The sequence below is a fragment of the Narcine bancroftii genome, chromosome 8 (genome assembly GCF_036971445.1).
Source record: "Narcine bancroftii isolate sNarBan1 chromosome 8, sNarBan1.hap1, whole genome shotgun sequence".
NCBI classification, from domain to species: Eukaryota; Metazoa; Chordata; class Chondrichthyes; order Torpediniformes; family Narcinidae; genus Narcine; species Narcine bancroftii.
In genome coordinates, this window is record NC_091476.1 from 141,413,306 (window position 1) to 141,440,545 (window position 27,240).

Below are 27,240 nucleotides of genomic sequence, written 5' to 3' on the forward strand. Positions count from 1 at the left end.
TTGCTGGAAGTCTGAAATGTAAAATTATGTTTACTTCAACCACAGCGTCTGCAGACTTTTATGTTTTACAAAGCTGGAGAAACTCAGCAGATCAGCGCACTTTATACAGCAAAGATAAAAATGCATAACCAACCTTTCAGGCTTGAGCTCTTCATTAAGATATGTGCAAAATGGAGGCAGGCACCCAAACAAAATGGAAGGTACCACTTCTCTCTGCTATGGATGTTGCCTGACATGCTGAGCATTTCCTGCACTTTTATTTTACATTTCAGACTTCCAGCAACCAGATTTTTCTTTTTGCTTTTCAATCAGTTGTAGGTTTCTAGCGACGATTCCATCCATCAACTGATATTTTGAATCACTGATATTTTGATTCTTTAAGCTCTTTTCCTAGCTTTATTTACCTGACGTACTATTTATGCTTTTATTTGGTGCTATTCCCAATCTGTTTGGATGAAAGGACTCGGTACTGAATGTGAAGTCCGTTTCTTTTCCATATAGACCACACATGTCAAACTCTGGCCCGCAGGCCAAATTTGGCCCGCGATATAATTATATTTGGCCCGCAAGATCATATTTGGCCCGCAAGATCATATTAAATATATATTAGAGTTGGCCCGCTGGCTGCCACGCCAGTATAGCGCATGCACACTGAAGGTGAAAATGAAGACGCCGGAGGTGTGGAGGGATCTCAGAGTCCCGAATCCCGGGGATCAGAGTGCCGCACTCAGCCCGCCTGGCTCGCGGACACACAGACGCGGCTGAAGTTGAGGACCATCCTCGCTGGGTCTGCGCTTCAGCGGCGACGCCGGACCGAACATCTCGTTGGCGATGCCTTCCTCCTCGCTCCGTGCACGGCGCACCCTGCCTCCCGCTCCTTTTGTTGGAGTCGAGCCCGGCGCCGTGAGATCGCAGTTTAATCCCTCTCCAACCATGGGAGGGGGTTGGGAGCAACGCGCTCTTCTCAGCCAATTCCTCCACCGCCCCGGACGCCGGCGTTTCAACGGGGGGTTCGGGTGCCTTCGTCAGGCGACCGACCTGTTGGTCCAAGACAAGGGGAGAGCGTACAAACTCCGCACAGACAGCACCTGAACTCGGGTGAACGTGGAGCTGCGACCCCACATTCCACATCAGGACTGTGTGTAAGATTGGGAGCAGTGAGACGGAAGCTTATTTTGTTCATGTGATTTAAGCCTTTCTTGGGGTGGGGGTGGGGGGTCCTTCTCTGACCACTTGCCTAACAATTAACCTAATCAGATGTGGAGTTACCACAATACAACAGTTCTCAACCTTTTTCTTTCCACTCGCGTCCCTGTGCCATTGGTGCTCTGTGATTAGTAAGGGATTGCTTAAGGTGGTCTGTGGATGGGAAGAAAAAGTTTGAAGACCACTGCTTTAATCATCCCTCATTGACTCGTCATGTGCACGGTTTCAGAACGCTAAAGGAAATGGGCCAATAACAATTTTTCTCAAGCAAAATATTTCAGTAACAATTGGGTCTAGAGCAGTGATTCTCACCCTTTCCTTCCCACTCACATCCCACCTTAAGCAATTCCTTACTAATTACAGAGTTCCGATGGCATAGGGCACACATGTCAAACTCTGGCCCGCGGGCCGATATAATTATATTTGGCCCGCAAGATCATTTCAAAAATGTATTAGAGGTGGCCCGCTGGCCACCGCACCAGTATAGCGCATGCACAGTAAAGCGCATGCACAGTAATACAACAAATCCCAGAATGCTTTGGCGTCAGCCTGCTAATCACCCCCACCTCCTGTTTACGTTGCAGGGTCTCACCGTGGACTCTGGTTTTGGGGCCTGGCCGGTGTAAGGGGAAGCCAAGGCCGCTTCCCAGCGCCCGGAACCGGAGGCCTCGGGCCTGACCTCGCCAGGACCGTTGCTCACTCCCCCTCCTGCCGCAGGCCGACCCGCGACCCGGACGGTGACGGGGCCGCTGATCCGCCGAGATGCCGCCCTGCAGCGAGAGCCGATGCCCCCGCACTGTCGTTGTCCAACCCGATCGCCCGCAAACCCCGCCCTCCCGCACACAGGCCTGAGTAAGTATTATGAACTTTAATCTCAGGATAAAACAATCTTCCAAAAGTTTCATGTCACAGTGATAAATATATTCCTGGTTAAAAATGGTCCTGCACCTGGATACAAGCTCATTAGGCATAAAATTTGAAAAATGTGTCAATCAAAGGATATCTGTACCAATGGAAAAAGGGCATGGCAAATAACCCTGCTAGAGTTCATGCCCACAATCAGTCACCCATTTGATTGTTTCAGGAATCATGTTATTCTCCCACATTCTCAATAGCCCTCAGATTTTACTATTCGACAGCACACTAGCAACATTTGACAAATCCTCTATAGAGAAATATTATTTATTGAATATTTTATTTCTCATTTGTTAATGCTTCTGGAAAGAGTTTATCCAAAACTATTATTAAACATTTATTTTAATAAGAAAAAGTTTAACATTACATATGTTGAAAGAAGAGAAAACATGTAGATGTTGTTGAAAATTTTCAATAAATATTTAGTTCGGCCCTCGACTTAGTCCAAGTTTTTAATTTTGGCCCTCCGTGAATTTGAGTTTGACACCCCTGATATAGACAATGGGCTCACACTGCCATACAGCACCTAAACAGATCTCTCAGCCTTTTTACTCCACACCAAGCATTGTAGCCATGTATTTAAGTCCATGCCCTGCAATTCAAGAGTTTAATCAGATACCTAATCATAGTGAGCACTTATCTGTGCCAGCCCCTCAGTCTGTGTCATATTCCAGTCACTGGAATGTGTAACCAAGGAAGAAAGTTCTTCCTTGGATCCACTTCTCCCTTACACATGCCATCTAGATTTAGGCACCTCTGCTACGTGAAGTTTCTTACCATCTATCCTATCTATGTCTCTCATAATTTTCCAAATAATTTCTGTTGCAAGGAAAATAAACTCAGCCTCTCTAATCATTCCTAACTGAAAATGTTCCATCCTGGACAACATGACATTAATCTCTGCTGGCCTCTTGCCAATGCAATGGCATCTTTCCAGAATTGCAACCCAATAACTAGGGCAGCACGGTTGGCGTAGAAGTTATCAAAACACTGTTACAGAGCCAGCTATCGGGACTGGGGTTTGAATCCAGCACTATCCTTAAGGAGTTTGTATGTTCTCCCTGTGTCTTTGTGGGTTTTCCCCCGGGGGCTCCAGTTTCCTCCCACCCTTCAAAAACTAACTTGGGGTTGTAGGGCGGCATAGGCTTGTGGACCAAAAGAACCCATATGTCTAAATTTAAAAGTTTTAAATTAAAATTTAAATGAACTCTGCAGTGTTCAAAGCAGAATTTTATAAAGTTACACGATAACCTCTGCTCTTGTATTCTATGCCTCAACTAAAGGCAGCAAGAATTCCATGTGGCTTCTTCACCATTTTATCCATCAGTGCTGCCACCTCCAGGGGTTCTCAGTCTTTATACTAAGGTTGTTTATCTATGCTCTGGGACATGATCTTTGTGTACATCCTATCCTCATTTCCCCTCCCAAGTACATCACCAAGATTAAATTCTCTTACCACCCTATCAATATCATTCTGTAGCTTTGACTAACCTCCACTAGCAACACTAATTTGCAGTATCATCTACAAATGTACTAACCTTGGCTCCTATATTAATTTCCAAAATAGTCAGGGTCCCAATACACACCTAAGTAGCATAGTAGCAGAGCGAGTGGAGCCAGAGATTCAGGTGCTGTCTGTGTGGAGTTTTCTTGCTCATTGATGTGTGGGCTTTCTGGGTACTTGTTTCCTTCCACAACTCAGAGACACGCAGATTAAGACCTTCATTTACAACTGTAAATTATCCATAGTGAATGATCTGAGTCAGTTGATGAGATTGTAGGACTGGTGTAAATGGGTGGTTGATGGTTTGCATGGACTTGGTGGGCTGTTTCTGTGTGCATCTCTGACACACTGTGCATATCATTGGTCACAGACTTCCAATTTCCAAAACACCCTCTCATCATCCTCTGTGTTTTATTACTGTTCAAATTTGTTTCCAATATTTTGATCCTCTCCCCCACCCCCCAAAAAAACTTTCCTTTGAATTATGCTATTAAACGGATTTAAATTTTGCATTTCACAAGATATAGCAGACCCACGATCTGCCCCACCATTCTAATGACCTGATCCATCTCCCACTCAGTCCCACTCCCCGTAACCCTTGATGCCCTGCCTTAAATACACTCAACCTCACTTCTGCAGCTACATTTTATACTTTTGTTTCTCCATTTCTGTTGGCTTGCAATTCTTAAAAATCTGACATCTTCAGTTAATCCTGTTTTCCTCAGCAAAGGTGCCACACTATTTCTCCAGCTGCCACCAAAAGGCACAAGTCATCATCTGCTTCTTCTTATTTCCAACTCCGCCCTCCACCCCAATCACTTGCAATCCTTTTACTACTCGGGTTAAAGATTCAAATCAACACAACCAATTCATGAGCTGCTCTCCCAAAGCACCTGCAACGTGCACCTTAAACCCAAGTCTCAATGGCAGTACTCACTATGTTCCAGGTTCATGGCGCCCCCCTCCCCACCCCTCTCCCACCACCCCAGAAACAGGATAAAAATCTAAGGTGATAATTGAGATGTTCAGAGAAACCAATCCTTTCTCAGAGATATCACTTTCTTGGATGAAATGTTATGGACAGGTCTTATCTGCTTAAGCATAGCACAAATTCAAAAGGCAGTAGGAAGTCACTTTCAGTATCGTTCATGATTCATGCTCACTACAAAACAAATATAGTTCAACATGGTCAGTATAAATTGCCACTTTTGGGACCATGCTCTGTACAAACTAGTTGCCACCTTTCAACTAACAGAGTGCTGCCACCATAAGTATTTCAGAATGCCATGAAAAGATGCTTTGAAATGTTAACCTTTCCTTACTCTAAATGTTGAGAACAAGTTAATAGCCACATCAATTCTGAATAATCAAAATCATAGTCTCAGTCGATCCACATATATTAAGAATAATGCCATGACCTGATTTTCTATTAATTACCTTTAATTTTTTTTAATATAAAAACCATTCCTTATAAATGTTAAAAATGCATTGGAAATATTTGCCTGTGTCTCCTTAGATTGGTCTCCTGCACTCCAGAGACAAAGAGGATTGGTGACAATATTGTGAGTGGTAAGGTCCTCAAAGTACTGATAGGTTATAACAGATCATCAATCTCGTCCCCATTGCAATTAAGCATCTTCACAGAAGTCAAGGGTATATCAGCATTGCTGCTTTCATTGCAGTCCTGCAGAAGATTAACACTGTCATGGAAGACTTTGCTGTTCGTCACCACAGAAGTAACACTGGAAGGGTTGGCAATATCAGTATATAATTTTGCCAGAAGAGCATTGTAATTAGAACAAGAATCTAGACTCTGGATGGCAAAGGCAGCAGGACAAGGGAAAGAGCAACTTGCTTTTAGATATGGTTCTGTTTTAGATGTCTGAAGGAAATCATTATCAAGTGTTTCATCTTTGTCAAAGATAACTCCATCAGGAATCCAGCAATTCTCTGTGTAATGTGAATATTCATTTTCCTCCTCTGTGTCACTTGAGCTGTCCAGATTCCCCAAAACATTGGTTTTGATCACTTCCCATTGAACATTTCTTTCGATTGCAGTTTTTTGTTCGTTCGTCTCTTTGTAACCGTGAATGACATGCAACAAACTGCACTCAATTGGTTCGTTAGATTCCACATGGGTAAAAATCACATTCTTTGAGAAATCCTTATGAAAGAAAACTAGTTTAGTAATGCTGAAGTTCATATGCATAGAACAGAATATATCTCATAAAAATGTAATACAATCATGCGCCCCATACCGTCTGTCAGGCAATGTCTGACCGCATGCATGTCTGTGGTCCATTAAGGTTATAATAGTTTAGCAGCACATGTATTTCATGTCTCCTGTATACAAAGCAATTGCGCTGCCAGAAGTACAATGGTACAGAACATGTATAACCTAATAAACACCTAGGTTACTATAATATGGTGTTAGCACAATGTCCAAAGCACATAATGTCCTATTTCATAAAACGTATTGTGGACATTAAGCAATGCATGACTGTAATAATAGAAATGTTGTAATATAATTTTGTGTCTTCTATCTCTATCCATTAGCTTTGCTAGGAATTTGCAGTCAATAGACTAAAGAAAACCACGAGCAATTTGAAAAAAGATACAAAAGCTATGGATTCCAATTGACACGAGTCTAATTTCTCCCTTCCCTATCTCTGTAGAATCCATCAACTTCAAACCTTTAAACAATTACTCTAAAACTCACTTCCAAATTCCTTTAGCCTCTTTCTCCTTGAAGACTCAAACCCACTGAAATTTTTACAGAATTATTTGTTGCATCTTACAACCTTCTGTGCAGCTCAGCAACAAGATTGTGGTTGATAGCCCTACTGTGATGTGGCTCAATACTCTTTGACGTACAAATAGGTGTCAAAAATCTACTTGTAGTTAGTGCAATTGGCTCAAAATGCAGGTTAAATACCACCCCAGAGAATCAAGACAGACTAGACAAATTGAACTTGTTTACTGTCAACTTGCTCAGATCTTTATTCTCAATTTTTCATCCATAAAATATTGGTTTGCTCTTCTGCAGGAAGAAAGTTAGTGATGATATGGTGGCAACATTCTGGTCTCAACAAATGATGTTAATGGCGAAGAGGTAGGTACTTTTTTTTGCATTCGACTTGGTCATGTCCCAAGATGAGACCTTTTTGGATAGAATTTTCTTAGAACAGATTATAGGAATAGCTTTTCACAAAATCCCGAACTATTCCTATCGGGGAATATCGTAGGGACAATACCAAAATTGAAACTATCAAAACACCAAAGAGAATTTGTCAAAATAGCATTAGCAGTAGCAAGAAAATGTATAGCAGTTACCTGGAAATCTGATTCACATTTAGGTATGGCATGATGGAATGTCGAGATGCATAGTTATGTTCCCTTTGAGAAGATTACTTATAACTTAAGAAATAAATATATGTTCATAAATTTGACGCCTGTATTTACAAATTTCAAGTATAAATTTTTAAAAAAATTTTATTAATCATGTCATACAATAAAAAACAAAAGAAAGATAAAATACATACATGATATTTTTGTAATATACCCTACCCTAAATGACCCACCCCACCCCCCTCTAAACTACCCCAAAAGAAAAAAAAAGGAAAGGAAGAGATCACATAACATAATACTCTCAATCAGTTATTTGCCATGGTTCAGAACAATGTCATCAATGCGTGGGAAGAAGATTAATAATTCAACCAAAGGATTTATATCTGAGATGTATGCTTTATTGCAGAATAAAATGTTTGAGCCAGATGTTTATAAATCTAAATTAAAATGGGAAAAAAGATTTGTCTATATCTATTTCTCAGGATGATTGGATGAATTTATATGAGGACAGTATGACTAAAATTGTAAATGTAAGGTACTGACTGGTTTATTATAATTTTCTTCATCAATTATATTCAACTCCGGAGAAATTAAGGAAATATAAATTTATTTCTTCTGATTTATGTTTCAGATGTCATAAGGAAGTTGGTTCTTTTTTTTTACATTCTACTTGGTTAAGTGAAACCTTTTTGAGGTAGATTTAAGAAACTTTTAGAAGCTATTTTTAAATTGAAAGTTTCCCTTTAGTATTTTTATTGGGTTATATAAAGAAATTGAGTTTGGAGTTTAAATAAATTTCAAATTGCTTTTTTGAGATTGGCTTTAGCTGTGGCTAGAAAATGTTTAGCAATTACTTGGAAAAATGAGACTAATTTGAGTATTCAGTGATGGCATTTGGAAATGAGATCTTGCATTCTGTTGGAAAAGTGATATAAATTTGTAGACACTCTCCTACTCCTAGGGACTTGCATAAACCTTCTACAAAGAATTAAAGAATATATATTGGAGACCCGTGTGGTGAGTGGCACCTTCTTGGCAATCCTTTGTTTTCCCTGGTTTTCTTTCTGTTCTATATTCCTTCCTTCTTTTGGGATTTTTGGGTTGGGAGAAGTGGGGGTTCTTTTTCAATTTTGTAACTGACTCCATGTATGGACAAAAATTTTTAAACAAAATATTAATCAAAAAACAAATGAAGTTAAGAGAAATGAAGGATTTTAAAAATTATATCTTGAAAATAATTGTTTGCAAAAGGCTGAAAAACCCAGATAGAATAAAGTTAAACAAATATGCAGATGTCGAGGACAAAACACAAACATGCTGGAGAAACTCAGCAGGTCTTGGGCCTGGGCTCTTCATCAGATAGAACACCTATTCTCAAAGTGGGGGGGGGGGGAACAGCACATTTAATTATTTTAATTTAAAAAAAAATATTTAGACATGTAGCACTGTAACAGGCCAATTCAGCCCTACGTCCATACCACCCAATTTACTCCCCATTAACCTATACCCTGGTACATTTTTAAAGAGTGAAAGGAAACTACAGCCCACAGACACGGGGAGAACGTACTAACTTCTTACAGAGCCAGATTTGAACCCAGGTCCGTCCCAATTGCTGGCACTATAAAGGCATTCTGCTAACTGCTACGCCAACCATGCCGTCCTGAAACCTTTCTTTTCACCTTACAACAGAGTTCAGGGTGGGGGCACTGCCAAAAAAGGTTGAGAACGGCTGAGATAGAACAAACTCTGCTGTGCTGAGAAGAAAAAAAATATTTCCAATTGTTTCATGGAATCATATTGGAAGGGCACAGGGAAAACAACTCGTCCTGAATTTTCTCATCCACAAAAGCAAATAGAAGCCGAGGAAAATCAGTCATAAAATTGTACAGCACACACGTCTCCGCTGGGTGAGTTAAAATGCAACCAATTCCTACAGAGAGCTTTCTGTAGCCAACCAAGTTAATTCTCTCAACTGTCCCTACAGTGGGGCCTAATCCATCATGAGGGCAAGGACAAATGTAAACTTGAGGAACAAAACATTACACTGTTTTTCCAATCCCACCTGATTACTCTTTACTAATTTCCCTCTTTACTACTGAACTTTTTTTTCTCTCTCCAATCTTTCTTCCTCCTACCTAATTATTTCTCCCTTGACCTTTCTTTGCCTCCTCCCACGCATTGATGACGTTGCTCTGAACCATGGCAAATAACTGATTGAGAGTTTTATGTTATGTGATCTCCTCTTTCTTTTTTCTTTTGGGGTAGTTTAGAGGGGGGGGGTGGGTGGGTGGGTTAGGGTAGGGGGTATTACTTACAAAAATATCATGTATGTATTTTGGCTTTCTTTTATTTGTTTTGTTTTTATATCCTTTCACCTCTGGCCCCAGTTTCTTTCCTCCTTTATACATGTCACTCACTTTACCTATTGTGTCTTAGTCTTGATCACGGGATATGACCAGAAACATTGACTGACCTTTTTTACCAATGGATGCTGTCAGATCTGAGCTCCTCCAGCAATTCTTTGTCTGCTCAAGATTCCAGCATAGAACCATAGAACACTACAACACAGAAACAGACCCCTTCGGCCCTTAGTCTATGCAGCTTTTGTCTCCTTCTGTGAACTGCTCATCAAAGTACCTGTCCTATTTCCTCCGAAACACTGTGACTGCTCCAGCCTTCATCTCTTTGCATTCAAGTACACAGTTATAACTTGCCCCAGAACAGGATGAGATCTGGGATCCCCAGCTAGCCTTTGGGAAAAGGCACAATGCACATCATGATCAAATTACACCAGGAGCATGGTGAATCTACAGAATCCTCTGCCCACTGAAGCAATGGAGGCTATCTCAGTAAATACTATATTTAAGATAAAGTTGGATAGATTTTTACATAGTGAGGAATTAAGGGATATGGCGAAAAGGCAGATAGGTGGAGATGAGCCTATCATTAGATCAGCCACAATCTCACTGAACGATGGAGCAGGCTCAATGGGCCAGATGGCCGACTCCTGCTCCTATTTCTAAACTTGCAGCATTCAAAGGTGTAAAGATTTCCAGTTCAAAGTCAATGCAAATTGGACCTAAATTCAAAATTATTTACAGATGCAACAATTTTAGATGATCAGCCATTTCAGCTTTGTCTCTCACCATGTTAGCTTTGTTATTCTACTTCTGCTTTCACTTCCCCAAATATACCTTTGGAGTTTTATGCCCTTCATCTTACTCTACCACCATCATTTTAGTCACTCAATCTCAGCAAACTTTTACCCCACTAAATAGCTTTAATTTGGTCACTCTGCAACACAACTTTAAACCTCCAATATTCCCATGTTCTGATGAAAAAGCAATCAACTTGAAATATTTCTCCAACCAAAGAAATTGCTTGATCTGATTATTTTCATAATTTTCTGTTTAATGTTGGACATCCTACTTCACAAGCTTAAATAACAAAATGTCCTAGAATATATTGAGAATACAGATTATAGATCAAATGACTTTCTGTTCCTCAAATACTCTGATTGTAATAAGAAGTTTGTCTGCATCAAATGACTGGAATGAGGTATATTGATCAGTTTTACAAACCAATGATGCCGGGTTCCTCAGTCCTGATGGAACAGAGATACAGTTTTTCACTTTGGCTGTGGTGCTGAGAATCAGAATCAACATTCCCACCAGAAAGCCCAGCATGGCAAAAATTAACGAAGACTGCAGCCCTGGATGAAAAAGTTACTGTTAAAATATGTCTGATGTTTATTTGTTCAGGCAAAGCAGGAGAGACAAGAAAAAGCTGAAAAATATCCATGCTGATTGCCAAAATCTATGAATGTCTTATACCATAAACATTCAATATTTGAAGTTTCTGTACACAAATTATTTTAAAAAAATGTTTTAAATGTAAGCAAGAACAATTGAAACAAATATAAAAACATTAAAAAAATGTAAGCTATCTAAAATTCACCATGTTCCCTGACAGATTTCCCTTTGCATTCACATCGAGCTGTGCAATTTGCATGCCAAGTGTAATCTGTTCTACATCATTTTTGCCGACACTTCAGCACAAGAGCAGAGGAGCTGCAGATTTGCCATCCGTTGTGGGTTCCATGATCAGTTTTGACGTACATGCTTGAAAAATAAAATCTCAGAGCAGACAGCAATTTCAAAACTTTAGATCTATGTGGATACCTCAGCGACACAGGCAAATGACAGTGTTCAGGCACTTGAAATGTTCCTCCAATATCTGGACTGTTAACCCTTTGATTATTTCAGTTTACCTTATTTGTAATCTGTAATCCTCAATAATATAGACAGTAGATCATTAAATAAGGCATTTTTCTTCCCAAATTGTACTGTAAACAACTTTTCTAAATTTAGAGTTACTTTCATTAAGATATTATTACCCCTTGATATCTTTGCTTCTGGAAATCCATCTCTCTCAAATACATTCACCAAATTAACATCCACAGCCCTAGGGTGGAGAATTCCACAGGTTCACCACCCTTTGAATGAAGAAATCTCAGTCATAAATGCCTTCACCCACATCCCGAGATTGTGATCTCTGGCTCGAGATTACTTCTTTTCTTCCAGTCCCATCCTTTTCCAAAAGTAAATGGTACTTTATAACCACAAAGGTTGGAGAAGTTTATAGTTTAGTGGCTGCTTGGCAATTTCAGTTTAAAGGTCCTGCTTACTTACATTCACCCCACTTCTAAGCAAGTGGCAGCTAGTCATGAAAGCTGAGACATCAAGTGCTTTAAAATTCAACAACGGGTCTTCCCTCCATCAGTGCCTCATGCAGCAAGTTGCAGACCCTCACATACTTCTGTGAGCATCTCCAAGTTCAGAGGTGTTTTCTGGAATCAAGAGGCAAGGGACTACCCAGGTCTAACTCATTGAAATGTGTGAAAACAAAAATAAATAGTACATCAACTATCAAACCACCATAAAAATCCATACCCAAGGTATGCAAACTTACCGTCAGTCTTAATGTTGAAACAAACTGGCTCAGAAAAATTCCCTTTTCTCAAAGTACTTGTGTAAACAGATCTGGCATTTACACAATTGTTACTGCAAATCAAACGATCTTTTCGAATTTCTATTACTTTCTCAGTTGAGTAGAGTTTAGTTCGTTTCTGTACAAAATTAAAATGTGAATATGAACAGTAAATTTTAACTGTACAAACATTAGATTGAAGGCATGACTGTTAACATAATTTCTCCAGGTCACCTTAGTAATAAATTCTCACAAATAACGAATTATGACTTTCAATCATCAGATTTTTAAAAAATGACACCTATATGTTCATCTGGAACAGAAAAATGAGACATAAAATGGCAAAGTTTGGATGTTTATCTGAAGCTGGCTTATCAACATGATCAGAAAAAGAAATAAAACATCCTGTGGATTTCCATGTGACAGGCTCCAAACAGTACAAATGGTATTTGGGTGGGTGTTCAACTTGTTCCTCCAGGGACAGTGCAACAAACAGTAACAGAGATGACAGTATCGGTCCATAAATACATGGCAGGGACAGAAATTGTGCAACTGGTAACACTCCACTCATGGCTTTGCCACTCTTCACTAAACAACAGTAACAGATCACTTAATTCTTTTCTCACTCGTGATTATCATATATACTCGTGTAATAGTCAAGTTTCGGGGACCAGTTTTTCGTGTCAAGTTTGGGGAGGATCGACTTTTATACGAACGCTACTTTGACCGCGTTAAGTACCTGTGTCGTTCAAGGCATTGGGAGCCCAGATGGCCGGGAATGTGTGGCAAGTCGCATTCAGACTCTCAGGAGCTTGGATGGGCGGGCAGCCGAGGTGACGAACTGCGGTAAGGGCATTGACAGCTTGGATGGGTGGGCAGCAAAGGTGAGGATCCATGGTCAGGGCATTGGGAGCTCTGGTGGCAGGCAGTCAAGGCAATAATCTGTAATTGGGGTGTCAGGAGCTCTGGTGGTGGGTGGCAGGGCAAAGATTCAGGCCATTGAGAGCTCAGATAAACAGATGGTCGGGAAGTTGGGAGCTCGGATGGGCAGGCGGCAGGGTAAGGGTTCAAGGTTGGGGTGTCAGGAGCTCAGATGGGTGGGTTGCTGGGGCCAAAGTAGCCGGGGGGGTGAGGGGAGAATCATCATTTATACAGGATCGACTGTTACATGAGTATAAATGGAAGGTAATCAGACAAGTGTGAGGTATTGCACTTTGGAGAGTAAAATGTAAGAGGTGGTATATAGGAGGCAGAAACATTGCTGTACAGAAGGTTCTCAGGGTACAAATACACAGATGTTTGAAAATTTCAACACAAGTAGAAAGGATGACAAAGAAGACCACATCACTCTCGTCTTCGTAGATTCGGGCAGAGTATAATAGTCAGGGAGCCACGTTGCAGCTGTACAAAATTTTGGTTGTTACCTTTTAAGCATTGAAAGCTTTGGAGAGAGTGCAGGTAGTTCACCAGGATGTTACCTGGATTGGAGTGCATTCATTACAAGGTAGGATAAACAAATTCTTTTCTCTAGAGTTGAAAACTGAGGGGTGACCTCATAGAATTTTATAAAATCATGAGAGACATCATTAAGGTTTACAGTCAAGTCTTTTTCTCTGGGTGGAAAAGTCATATAGGTCCAAATTGAGGGGAATAAAGTTTAAAGATGTGTTCTGCATGTCTGTGCTGTGCATAGAGTGGTAGGTACCTGGGAACGCACTGCCAAATATTCAAGACATTTAGATAGACACAGTCAGAGAACAAAGGGGTACAGACCACATGCATGCAGAAGGGATTAGTTTAGATTGGCTGCATGGTTGCTGCAGAAGGGCCTGGCTGTATGCTGTACTCTTTTATGTTCTATTTATCAGAGGGGGAAGCTTATCTACACAGAACATTGTTAAATGGAACAAGTTGCCATAGGAAGTGGAAGTGGCAGAGGCAGATACAATTTTGGCATTTAAAAGGCATTTGGGAAGTTAATAGGAAAGGAGAAGGGTACAAATCCAATGCAGACAAATGAGACTAGCATAGACAGGCATCAGAGATGCATGGATGAGTTGGGTATGACTGAATACGTACATGATCGACCGTGTTCCAGTATTCCACTTCATAGCTCAAATTATCAAGCAGACATGCTTTCAATACCTTTTCTTTGCATGCTGCTAGCTTTACATCAAGATGCACAAATACTGATTCTTCCTTCAAAACTACTTTTACTTGAGGTGCACCTAGTTCCACTTCAAAAGAAAGAGAAGTTATGGATTACTATTCCTGTATTTTAATACCAAGGTAGGTTCACAAGAACATCTGTTTTAGGTTTCTCATCTTAAACAAGTTAAATTGAATTTCATCCCTTTTGAATAGAACAAGATGATTACAATTTGGGTCAAACTGAGAGTGGGGGGTGGGGGGGGTGGGGGCAGGGAAAGAGGACAAGGGCTCAGCTTGTGGCTTTAATTTGAGTGGATTGACCAATAATTTCCAAGTTTCGTCAGGGCCACAAATGTCTGACTTTAAAATATGGTAAACATCCAAAATCAAGACATTTCTTCCATGCCTTGGCCCCACTAATTCCTCCCATGACCTGGAAGTTGAAGTGTTCAGATAATGCAAACAGGAAACTAGATTCTTGACAAGAATGGAATTATTGCCAAAAAAACACAACTCCGACATTTTTAAAATTTAGAAAATGAATGTTCTATTAGCAACACTTGATAATGATTGTCTTTCATGTCTAGAATAAATATGCTTTATCAGGTAAATACCTCAGAATATAATTTTTTAAAATGTACTGGTGCTAAACTATGCATGGACTTAAAACTCAAATGTAACACCAATCATTATATTAGTTTATTATCTCGCCACATGACCACAAGGTTATTTTGTGAATACGCTCTGAAAGTTTGGCTACCACATCCTACCTACACCATACCACAGACCAGTATGTGGCAGTATTTCTTTTGGTCATTCAGTATTTGGAAACATCCTGAGGTCATGAAAAGTGTTGTAGAAATCCCTTTATTTTATTGGATATGACGTTTGAATAATTTATCTCACTTTCCCAATGTCCATTTCCATAAAGTTACCAGCTTCCTTATTTTAATAGAAATTCACAAGTACACACTTGGAACAGCTCAGTTAATGAAAAAACATTAAGAATGGCAATTTCAATTTAAAAGAAAAACACGCTGAACTACCACTCTGGATACGTTCTGCTGGCAATCAGCATTGTTTCTCCACTCCAAAATTTCAGATGAACCTCCCACTCACAAAAATAATAACCCTGAATACTAATCCTGCACGATTTTCCTGATAGCAGGAAAATACCATCATTGATTAAGCTAACTTGCAAGTATCAAGATGCCTGCACTACCAATCTGGAACCAACTCACGATGATATCAAGATAGAGGAATTTAAATTAAAATAATAAATGGGAAGACAGCATCAGAGATTGTGACCACAAACACACTGGTCAAAAGGCATTACCTGCATGCTCTGGCCAAATGTGGCTTCAGAACCACAACCACCCAATCCCCCCCACCACAGACCTGCCCCACATGTATACTCACACACCTCACCCCTTGCACCCCCCAAACACTCACACCCCCCCGACACCCCCCCAACACAAATACACACACATAATGTGTATTTCGGTCATTCCTACATCCTCTAAATACATAGAAAACATGCTGTAATTTTAGCACATAAAAAATTTGATGCTGTCATCAAATAAATATTAAAATATAGAAAATTAATAAAATGTTGATAGAAATGCATACTCTTGCGAAAGGGAATGAAACTTCTGGACTGACTCCAAGTAATCTGGTGTCCAGATGCATTGCTTCCAACTTTGGCTTGATAGTCCTTGTAACAGCTTTCAATGGTGCATGTAACATCACAGCCTTCTCCAGATGGATTGGTGCAATTTGGGAAAGGAATCCAATCATTATTGCGCCTGAAATTAAACAAAAAATTATTGGCTTACAATGCACTTACAATTTAAAGATGGCATTTAATCAAAATAACTTTTCATAGAATTCAACTGATTTTGAAATTTTTCATTCGTAAGATTACTCTGGATTTTATGTTAAGGAAAATAAATCTTCACCAAGATACTTCAGTCTTCCTCTCACAAAGAATTCAGAAACAATCCATGTGGGCTGGCCAAAATTATACAAATGAAAAGTTACAATAATTACTGGCCTGCTCAAAAAGATTATAGAGACAGCTTACAATCTTTTGCAAATATTTCCTCATCTGTTTTACTCAATTTCTATTTTTCTTGATTTTGAACATCCAATGGTACACTCAATAAACTACAGACTCTGGAATCTGGAGCAAAAATAATCAGCTAGAGGAATTCTGTGGGTTGACCCAGTGGGACATTTTGGGTCGGAACTCTTCATCAAGACTGAGGATTGGCCGGGGAGTCAAGTGATGGAGTAGTGGCCGGATGGTGAACTCCAGCCCTCTCCAGAAAAGTCGGGAAAAACAAGAGAAAATACAAAGGCACAGAAATACAAGTTAAAGAAAAGTGAGTATAAAGGTGGAAAGAAGATGGAGACAAAAGGAGAAAAATCAAAATCAACGGAAAGAAGAGAGGAAGAGAAGACAACGGAGGAAAAAGGTGAAGGCCTTACCTGTCCGAAGAGGCCCGCTGTGGAGAGAGGACCCCACTACCTCAGGTCGGTAGAAAAAGAACTACAACAATGGCTCACAGAGCCGAGTAAAAGTGCGCAACCGCGCATGCGTGAGGAGTCGCGCATGCGCGATGCGCATGAAAAAAAACACACCGACGGGAGGGGGGACCAGCTGGGGAGTCGATCTCCACAGCCGGCAACGACAGCTGCAGAACACCTGCAGCAAGAAGAGACCACAGAAGACAATGGAAACAAGAAAGAAGAGGAGGAAAGGGCATCAAAGAAACAACAGATGGCCAACCCAGAGGAAGAAGAGGAAGAGGACAGTGAAATAGATAAAGGGAAAGGCAAGGTAAAGGATATACTTGCTCTTGTTAGAGGATAAATGGAGTCATTTAAAGAATGGCAAACACAGGAATTCAATGATTTAAGAAAAAGAATAAACAACACAGAAAAGAAAATAAATAAAATGGATATGACCTTAACAGAAATGGGAAAGAAAATGGACAAGATGGAAGAACGGGCAATAGCAGCAGAAATGGAGGTAGAAGACTTAAAAAAGAAATTGGAGGAATCTAATAAAAAAACTAAAGAGACACAAGAATTACTAGCCCAAAAAATAGATATAATGGAAAATTATAACAGAAGAAATAACATAAAGATAGTGGGCCTTAAGGAAGATGAAGAAGGCAAGAATATGAGGGAGTTTATAAAAGAATGGATCCCTAAGGCCCTAGGATGTCCAGAACTACAGCAAGAAATGGAAATAGAAAGGGCACATAGAGCATTGGCCCCTAAACCACAACCACAACAAAAACCAAGATCTATTGTAGTAAAATTCCTAAGATATACTACAAGAGAAAAGGTACTGGAGAAGACAATGGAAAAAGTAAGAGAGGGCAACAAACCACTGGAGTATAAAGGGCAAAAAATCTTCATTTATCCAGATATAAGCTTTGAACTCCTAAAGAAGAGAAAAGAGTTCAATACAGCAAAAGCGATTTTATGGAAGAAAGGATATAAATTTACACTGAAGCATCCTGCGGTATTGAAAATATTTATTCCAGGACAACAAAACAGACTGTTCTCGGATCCAGAAGAAGCACGAAAATTTGCAGAACAATTACAAAAATAGACTGAGGGATGAAGACGGGTAATGAGAGCAAAAATGATCACGATTGATATGTATGTGGGTAAAGACAAAAATAGACTGAGGGATGAAGACGGGTAATGAGGGTAAAAATGACCACGATTGATATGTATGCGGGTAAAGAGGTATAAGAGTGAATAGAGACAATGGGCATACGTGAAAGTATCTGTAATTAGAGGAAAACATAGATAGTATAGACAAGAATTAATAAGGGAAGGTAATGGAATAGAGAGAATAAGGAGGGAATTAAAAGAGTGACCTTTGTGACATATAAAAAGTTAAATCTTTTCTGGGGGGGGCTGGGTGGGGGAAAAGAGCGGTCACTGCAAAATCAGTCGACGCTTGCGAGTGGATTCGCAAATTCAAATGGAGAGGGGAGATGTGGTTGTCCGACAAGGGATAAAGGACAACTCAGGAGGGGAAGGGGAGATTAGGGATAAAGAAGACAGAAATAGGAGAATAAGGAAAATGTTGGATGTTGTAGGAATGTTGTCTGGTAAAGAGTTGAAAATAAGAAAACAGAAATGGAAAAGGAGGAAAGGTAATGATGGAAAAACGGAAAGAGAAGATAAACAAAATATAAAATGGCTACGCTGAACTATATGACTCTAAATATTAATGGAATACATAACCAAATTAAAAGGAAGAAACTACTAAATTTACTGAAAAAGGAAAAAATAGATATAGCATTTGTCCAAGAAACACACTTAACTGAATTGGAGCACAAGAAATTAAAGAGAGATTGGGTAGGACATGTAACAGCAGCATCGTATAATTCAAAAGCAAGAGGAGTGGCTATATTAATTAGCAAAAATGTGCCATTTAAAATAGAAGAGGAGATAATAGATCCAGCAGGGAGATATGTTATGATAAAATGTCAGATATATTCGGAGCTTTGGAATCTACCTAATATATATTCACCTAACGAAGAAGATCAAAAGTTTATGCAAGATATCTTTTTGAAGGTAGCTAATACGCAAGGGAACATACTAATAGGAGGGGATTTCAATCTGAATTTGGATCCAAATATGGATAAAACGGGGAAAAAAATTAACAGGAAGAACAAAGTAACCAAATTTATAATTAAATCAATGCAAGAAATGAAACTTGTGGACATATGGAGGAAACAAAACCCAAAAGAAAAGGAATACTCATACTACTCGACTAGACATAAAACATACTCAAGGATAGACCTATTCCTGTTATCAGCCCACATTCAAGGGAGAGTTAGGAAAACAGAATATAAAGCTAGACTATTATCGGACCACTCACCCCTGTTATTGGCAATAGAGCTAGAGGACATCCCTCCAAGAATGTATAGATGGAGATTAAACCCCATGCTACTTAAAAGACAGGATTTTAGAGAATTTATTGAAAAACAATTAAAAATGTACTTTGAAGTAAATACGGAATCAGTGGAAGATAAGTTTATACTATGGGACGCAATGAAAGCATTCATTAGAGGACAAATAATAAGTTATGCAACCAAGATGAAGAAGGACTATAATCAGGAAACAGAGCAGTTGGAAAGGGAAATAATAAACATAGAAAAAAAATTAGCAATAAAGGAAGATACAACCAAAAGAAGAGAATTGGCGGATAAAAAAATAAAATATGAAACATTACAAACATATAAGGTGGAGAAGAATATAATGAAGACAAAACAGAAATATTATGAACTAGGTGAAAAAACACACAAAATCTTAGCATGGCAGCTTAAGACAGAGCAAACTAAGAAAATGGTATTGGCAACAAGGAAAAAAGACAAACAAATTACATATAATCCAAAAGAAATTAAGGAAAACTTCAGAGAATTCTATGAACAATTATACCGAACTGAAAACGAAGGGAAAGAAGGGAAAATAGATGAATTTTTGACTAAAATTGAACTACCAAAACTACAAATAGAGGAACAAAATAAATTAACAGAACCATTTGGAACAGTAGAAATACAAGAGATAATAAAAAATTTACCAAATAATAAGACACCAGGAGAGGATGGACTCCCAATAGAATTCTACAAAACATTTAAAGATCTAATAATACCGCCCCTCCTGGATGTAATCAACCAGATTGATGAGACACAAAACTTACCAGATTCATGTAAAACAGCAATAATTACAGTGATACTAAAACAAGGGAAAGATCCACTCTCACCAGCGTCATATAGACCAATATCTCTGCTAAACACAGATTATAAGATAATAGCTAAACTATTAGCAAACAGATTAGCAGAACAGGTACCGAAAATGGTAAATTTAGACCAAACTGGATTTATCAAAAAAAGACGCACAACAGACAATATTTGTAAATTTATTAACTTAATTCATGCAGTAGAAGGAAATAAAGCACCGGCAGTAGCAGTTGCTTTAGACGCAGAGAAGGCCTTCGACAGAGTAGAATGGAATTACTTGTTCAAAGTATTGCAAAAATTCAGTTTACCGGAGAAGTATATTAATTGGATTAAAGCATTATATGAGGGACCGTTAGCGAAAGTGACAGTAAATGGACATGTATCAAAGCAATTTAACTTAAGCAGGTCAACGCGGCAGGGATGCCCACTATCACCATTATTGTTTGCGCTAGCAATAGAACCACTAGCAGAATCGATAAGAATAGATAATAACATAAAAGGAATAAAAATAAAAGACAGGGAATATAAAATCAGTCTATTTGCGGATGATGTGATAGTGTACTTAACAGAACCAGAACTATCAATAAAAGAACTATATAAGAAATTGAAGGAATATGGAGAAGTGTCGGGATACAAGATAAACGTAAATAAAAGTGAAGCAATGCCTATGAATAACGCGGATTTCTCAAAATTTAAGGAGGAATCCCCATTCAGATGGCAAATGCAGGCAATAAGATACCTAGGTGTGCAAATAAACAAAAATCTAGGCCAATTATATAAACTCAATTACAATCCACTAATGAAAAAATTACAGGACGATTTAGAGCATTGGAAAGAGCTACCACTAACACTGATAGGAAGGATAAACTGTATTAAAATGAACATTTTTCCAAGGATACTATACTTATTTCAGGCATTGCCAATACAACTGACAGAAAAATTCTTCAAAGAGTTAAAGAAAATAATAAGGAGATTTTTATGGAGAGGGGGGAAACCGAGGATAGCACTAGATAAATTAACAGAATGGTATAAACAAGAAGGCTTACAATTGCCAAACTTCAAAAATTATTATAGAGCCGCACAATTAAGGTACCTAACAGATTTTTATCAAACAAGGGAAAAACCAGACTGGACGAGACTAGAATTAGATAAAATAGGGGAAAAGATACCTGAACACATATTATATAAATGGGACGAAAAATTGGTACAACATAGAACTTCTCCAGTATTACACCATCTCCTCAATATATGGAAGAAGATTCATGTAGAAAGAAATAAAATAAATTATCAAATACCAAAACTAATATTGACGCAAAATAAGCTACTCCCTTTTACAATAGACAACCTTTCCTTTAGAAAATGGGAAAAAAAAGGGATTAAAAGAATAGAAAATTGTTTTTCAGGAAGTAGATTCTTATCCTTTGAACAAATGAGAGATAAGTACAATATAACTGGAGATACAGCGCTGGCATATTACCAACTGAGATCCTACTTGAAAGATAAATTAGGAAGCAATTTGAGTTTACCAGAGGGAAGTAACCTTGAATATGTGATTACAGATACAATGTTAATCAAAAGATTTATAACAAATATGTATATCAAACTGCAAGAAAAGGAGAATGAGGAAACAAATGGTAAAACTAAACAAAAATGGGAACAAGATTTAAATATAAAGATAAAAAAGGAAACATGGGAGAAATTATGTTCTGGAACGATGAGAAATACAATAAATACGAGGCTGCGTATGATACAATATAATTGGTTACACAGACTATACATTACACTGCAAAAGTTAAATAAATGGGACCCAACAGTATCTGATAGATGTTTTCGATGTAAAAAAGAAAGGGGAACAACAATTCATGCAATCTGGACATGTGAGAGAGTAGAAAAATTTTGGGATGATCTCAATCAGATATTAAATAAAATAACAGAAAACAATATACCAAAGAATCCAGAGATCTTTCTCCTAAGTAACATAAAAAATAAAGAATTTGGAATTGACTTGGAAGATGCACAAAAAAGATTTGTCAAGATAGCCCTAGCCATAGCAAAAAAATGTATTATGTCAACCTGGAAATTGGAAGATAATTTGAAAATACAACAATGGTATATAGAAATGAATAAATGTATTCCATTAGAAAAAATAACATATAGTTTAAGAAATAATATTGAAATATTCGAACAAGTATGGGAGCCTTACATTAAATACAATAGCGAAAACCTAACGGGAACAAACATTACCTAAGTTGATGGCAGGAGAAGAAAAGAAAAGAATGGACTCAGTAGAATTTCTGGTGTATTTTTGTTGAATGACAACATTGTCTGACTGAATTAATGCAACCTAGATTGTATACCTAAAATGGATGAGGGGGGGGGGTGGGGGGGTGGCTTGGGAGGAGGGAGGGGGGAGGGAGAAAAAGTCACTGTAAATGTGTGGAAAAGAAAAAGTGTATATCATGGCTATTGTGATTTATGGTGTGAAAAATAAAAAATTAAATAAAAAAAACATTCTTTTGGCCCCACTGATGCCACTTGAGTTCCTCCAGCAGATTGTTTTTTTTTAAAACAGATCTGGCAGGTTACCAAATTTCACTGACAAACACCTAAAGGCAAGCTTACCAAGATATAGATAGCATGACACCCAAGAAGAACCAAGTGTTGAAAATTAGAGGGCAAATATGATCATAATCAACACACACAGCACAAGAATGCAGTTTTCTTTTAGAAATATAGTCACTGGTGCCACAGAAGAACAAATGCCTTGGAGAAGGTGGGGAGTCTGGTACTACCAGTGATGTTAGATTGGAACTTCTAAGTTTTTGAAATGGTGTGGTGAGAGGAATTGAACTCATGCACAATACAATTCCTATTAGTTTACTGGTGGAGGTTGTACTTTGGTGAAGCACTGTTAAAGAAGCCTCAGCTAATTACTGTAGACTCACTTGTGCAAAATGCATGCTTCCACCTTGCTACACTGATTGTCCAAGTTAATGGATATCAATGAAATGGACTGCAGGACAGTGTCAAATGTACCGTATTTGATGTAACCATCAAATTTTTTGGACCAATTTATGGATCAAATTTTTGGGGAGGGCGTCAACTTTTACATGAGTCAAACTTTTGGCCACAGTATCTGCATTGTTTGCTTGGATGGCTAGAAATGTGCATTTGGGACATGGGAAGGAGGTCATGGTGAGGGTCTGATGTTGGGGCTCAACAGCTTGGATGGGCAGGTGGCCGGGGTGGGGCATCGAGAGCTCGGATGGACGGGTGATCAACTTTTAAACAGGTCATACAAAAATATGAGACTTTTGGGACAAAAAGAGTGGGGGGGGGGAGGGGGGTCAAGTATTACAAGGTATAAACAATTACACGAATATATACTGTTTTTAGTACTGTTGGAACCATGAATAACCAAGAAAGTAGAGAATCTTTCCTATTTGTTTTAGTTCAGATTTGTAGAGAGTGGCAATATCTCCAGGATTAAGGTTGTGAATCACTCATAAGATAGGATTCCAGTCCTGCCTGGTGCCAAACCCCTGAGCTTATCTTCACAGTCAACTCCACCAAGTATAGAATGTTACAATTAAAGAACCTTGGTTGCAGTACAGGGATACAATACAGTTCATTCCATGGTAGAAACATTAAAAGGGTAATCAAATCAAAGTATGCAATTACTTTATCTTCACTATGTAAACAATTTCAAGAGGATACTCTTCAGGTACCCAGGTCAAAAAAAGGCTGAAGTTCTTGGAAATCAAAGCCACATTTTGAGGTGCTGGAAGACCACCTGAGAATAACAAAAAAATTTTACTGAGCACACCATATATATATATTTTAATTTCAAACCACAATGATTCAATTATGAAAATGATTTATATGAGAAGGAAATTTTTTCCCAATTCATCTTTATATTAAAATTGGAAGCAGTGCAGAGTAGGTCGATTCCCGAGATGAAGGGGTAAGCACAAGAGGATAAATTGAGTTGCCTGGGAATACACTCACTGGAATTCAGAAGAATCAGAGGGGATCTTAGACCATAAGACATACTATCAAAAATAGGCTATTCTGCTCATCAAGTCTTCCCTGCCAGTCAATGAGCTGATCCATTTTCCTACTCAGCCCCACTACCCGTACTTCTCCCCGTAACCTTTGATGCCCTGACTAATCAAAAACCTATCAATATCATGGTGTTGTAATCTGCAGTCAGATTGCACAATGTCGTGTTTTTTATCCTTAATTTTTAGGGGTACCTATAAAAATGCCCAAGGGGTACAGAGGAACAAAAAGGTCGGGAACCCCTGTAAGTAGGGGAAACTCTTTCTGCTACCTCTAACGCCCCTATAATTCTCGTTTTGGTTAGTATGTACAATTGGGCCGAATGGTCTTTTTCACAACACTACGATGTACATTCGGGGTTGCAAGAGCTGAGGAGCTGCTCACTGCCACCTCTCAAAGCCTCGGGGGACCTTCGTCAGCCAGTCCCCAGATACCGGGACGCCAGCTCCCCGCATCCCTTCTCCGGCCGCCAGCTCCTCCACCCTCCCTTCCCCGACCCCGGGCCGCCAGCTCCTCCACCCTCCCCTCCCCGACCCCGGGCCGCCAGCTCCTCCACCCTCCCCTCCCCGACCCCGGGCCGCCAGCTCCTCCATCCTCCCCGACACAGATTTCCTGGAAGCGCACGTTCGGCTCGGCTCGATTTGGTGCAGGTTCCGATACCGTTAAACAGGCCTTTTGCATGCCCGGGGGTGGGGGGGTTGCAGCGTACCGAGAGCGCAGTGCATGAAGAGGCAGGTCAGGGAGAACCCCACCCTACCGCCTTTCCATCTCATCATCATGTTCCGACCCTCGGCGCCATCTTCCTGCGTCTCTCCCCTGACCCCTACCCCGGCGGGGTCACCTCCTCGTAATTGGCTGCAGAGCTCGCCGTTGCTGAGTGACGGCCTGGGCCTGGGCGCCGTGATTGCTCCCTCACCCTGCAGCAGCGGGTAAGGAATTCGGAATTCGTGGTTTTGGCAGCATTGCAGCGCAAAATCAATAGATTAGTGAAAAAAAGAAGAGAAAGTGAGGTAATGGCTGTGGTTCATTGTCTGATCGTTGCTGGGGAACCTTCTTCATGATTGCATCGACTTGGAGCCCCCAGGACAGGTCTTCAGAGAGGTTGACAACCCTTTCCACTGCTGACCCCTCGATGAGGGTGCCTGCCACATTGACCACCGCCAGTGGGCTGATCTCGCCTCAAACCGTGCATCTTGGCGCCTCACAGTTTGGCGGGCAGCAACCTCCTTTGAAGAAGACCGCAGAGCCCACCTCACTGACAAAAGGCAAAGGAGGAAAAACCCAACACCCAACCCCAACCAACCAATTTTCCCCTGCAGCCGTGTCTGCTTGTCCCGCATCGGACTTGTCAGCTACAAACGAGCCCGCAGCATGACGTGGACGTTTACCCCTCCATAAATCTTCGTACGCGAAGCCAAGCCAAAGAACGGTGGGAACCTGCTTTCTGATCTTTCATTCATGATGAACACACAGGTGAACACTGCCTTCACAAGCAGCCACAACTTACTCCTTTAAAAGATTCCTTGCCAGTCACTTTGGTGAACCTTCTTCGTGAATGGATTGGCATGGAGGCCCTAGGACACAATCGTCAAAGATCTTGATACCCAGGCATGTGAAGTTTTTAAAAATCCTTTCCATTCCTGACCCCTGATTTCTCCTGATTTCCCCCTCCTGGAGTCCACAATCCTCTCGGTTTGGCCAAGGTTGTTGTTGTGACACCACTCAACGAGCTGATATATTCACCTCCTCTTTGCCATTGGTGATTGTGCCGATGACCATGGCTCCATCAGCAAATTTGTAGATGGCTTGAATTGTGCCTGGCCACACAGACATGGGTGTAGAGCAGGGCTGGTCAAACTACCACCCCTGGGTCAACTGCGACTCATTCCCCATTTTTTAAATGGCCGAGAGTGAATTTTTTAAAAATAAAATGGAATATGGCCTGTTGGAATAATTTGCATTGTATGTACATTACTCTTAGTTTCAACACTAGATGTCACTGCCATTTTGAACAACTGACAGACCGACCGATAAAATGTTAATCACCGATGCAAACATTTACCTCAGTTTAAAAAAAAACATTTACCTCAATCGATTAAACATGGCGGAACTGAAAGATGGAAAATAGCAAGGGAGTGCTGAAAATTTCAGACTCAGTAGGAAAATTAATATTTTTTCACAGAAGTCAGGGGGAAGTGTGTTTGATTTGCGAGTGTGAGAAACAGAAGTACCTTCACAGAAATTGCTCGAGACAAAAATTGAGAACAAAGAACATTTATTATACAACAATGCAAAGTTGGGTGCTTTCCCCTTACCCTGGGAATACACACATACACTGGGGCTCACCCAACTTTTATACAGTTTATTTCAGTATAGAAGTACCTCCCCCTTACATTCTTCTGCCTCCTGGATGAGTTTGGCATTAGGCAATCCTGTCTGCCTACCTGCTGTTTCTGTGAACTTGGAGGACCAGGGGGTATCTTGTCGGTGTCCCATCATGTCATTGTCCTTATTGTTCTTATTCACAAACCTGCCTTTGTTCTTATTCACACCTTCCCGACTCTCAGACAACCTTATATGCAGAATTCTGTCTAAGGCTTACTAATTACATATGTGGAACTTGCTGATTCTGTCTAAAAGGCTAGAAGACTCTTATCTTATTCAGACTAACTTTACTTCCTACATTCTATTATCTATTATCTATCCTTATCTTATTCATACTGGTGAACTTGCTGATTCTGTCTAAAAGGCTAGAAGACCCTTACCTTATTCATAACTCTACTTCCTACATTTTAATATCTAATCTTATCCTATTCATACTGGCTTTCTTTTCTTTGGCTTGGCTTCGCGGACGAAGATTTATGGAGGGGGTAAAAAGTCCACGTCAGCTGCAGGCTCGTTTGTGGCTCACAAGTCCGATGCGGGACAGGCAGACACGGTTGCAGGGGAAAATTGGTTGGTTGGGGTTGGGTGTTGGGTTTTTCCTCCTTTGCCTTTTGTCAGTGAGGTGGGCTCTGCGGTCTTCTTCAAAGGAGGTTACTGGCTTTATTCATTACACATATATCCATACTAGTTTCCTCATCTTTCATATTTTTATATCAGTTTTACTTATCTCTCACACGAGGAATCTGTTAACTTTAATAGCCTATTGACAGATTGACACATCGCATCATAATCATTAATGTGGACACTCAAGCCATGGAACTGTATTCATTGAGACAGTGGAGAAATGTTGGAGACTGCCTTGTCCCTTTCTTGATCTTTTCTCCCCATTCTTATTTTGCACCCAGC

The 27,240-nt window shown here is 39.8% G+C and overlaps 1 protein-coding gene across 1 annotated transcript in view; it reads right to left on the bottom strand.

The window, feature by feature from the left end:
• LOC138742124 (uncharacterized) overlaps positions 1 to 25,782 on the bottom strand; it is a 66,743-nt gene extending 40,961 nt beyond the window's left edge. The window contains exons 1-6 of the mRNA XM_069896310.1: positions 25,693 to 25,782; positions 24,659 to 24,866; positions 23,569 to 23,680; positions 15,743 to 15,918; positions 14,042 to 14,199; positions 11,945 to 12,101 (exon numbers count right to left, since the gene is read on the bottom strand). Coding sequence (XP_069752411.1) covers positions 11,945 to 12,101; positions 14,042 to 14,199; positions 15,743 to 15,918; positions 23,569 to 23,680; positions 24,659 to 24,866; positions 25,693 to 25,782 — 901 coding nt within the window. The remainder of the gene's footprint in view (positions 1 to 11,944; positions 12,102 to 14,041; positions 14,200 to 15,742; positions 15,919 to 23,568; positions 23,681 to 24,658; positions 24,867 to 25,692) is intronic.
• Positions 25,783 to 27,240: the final 1,458 nt, after the last annotated feature.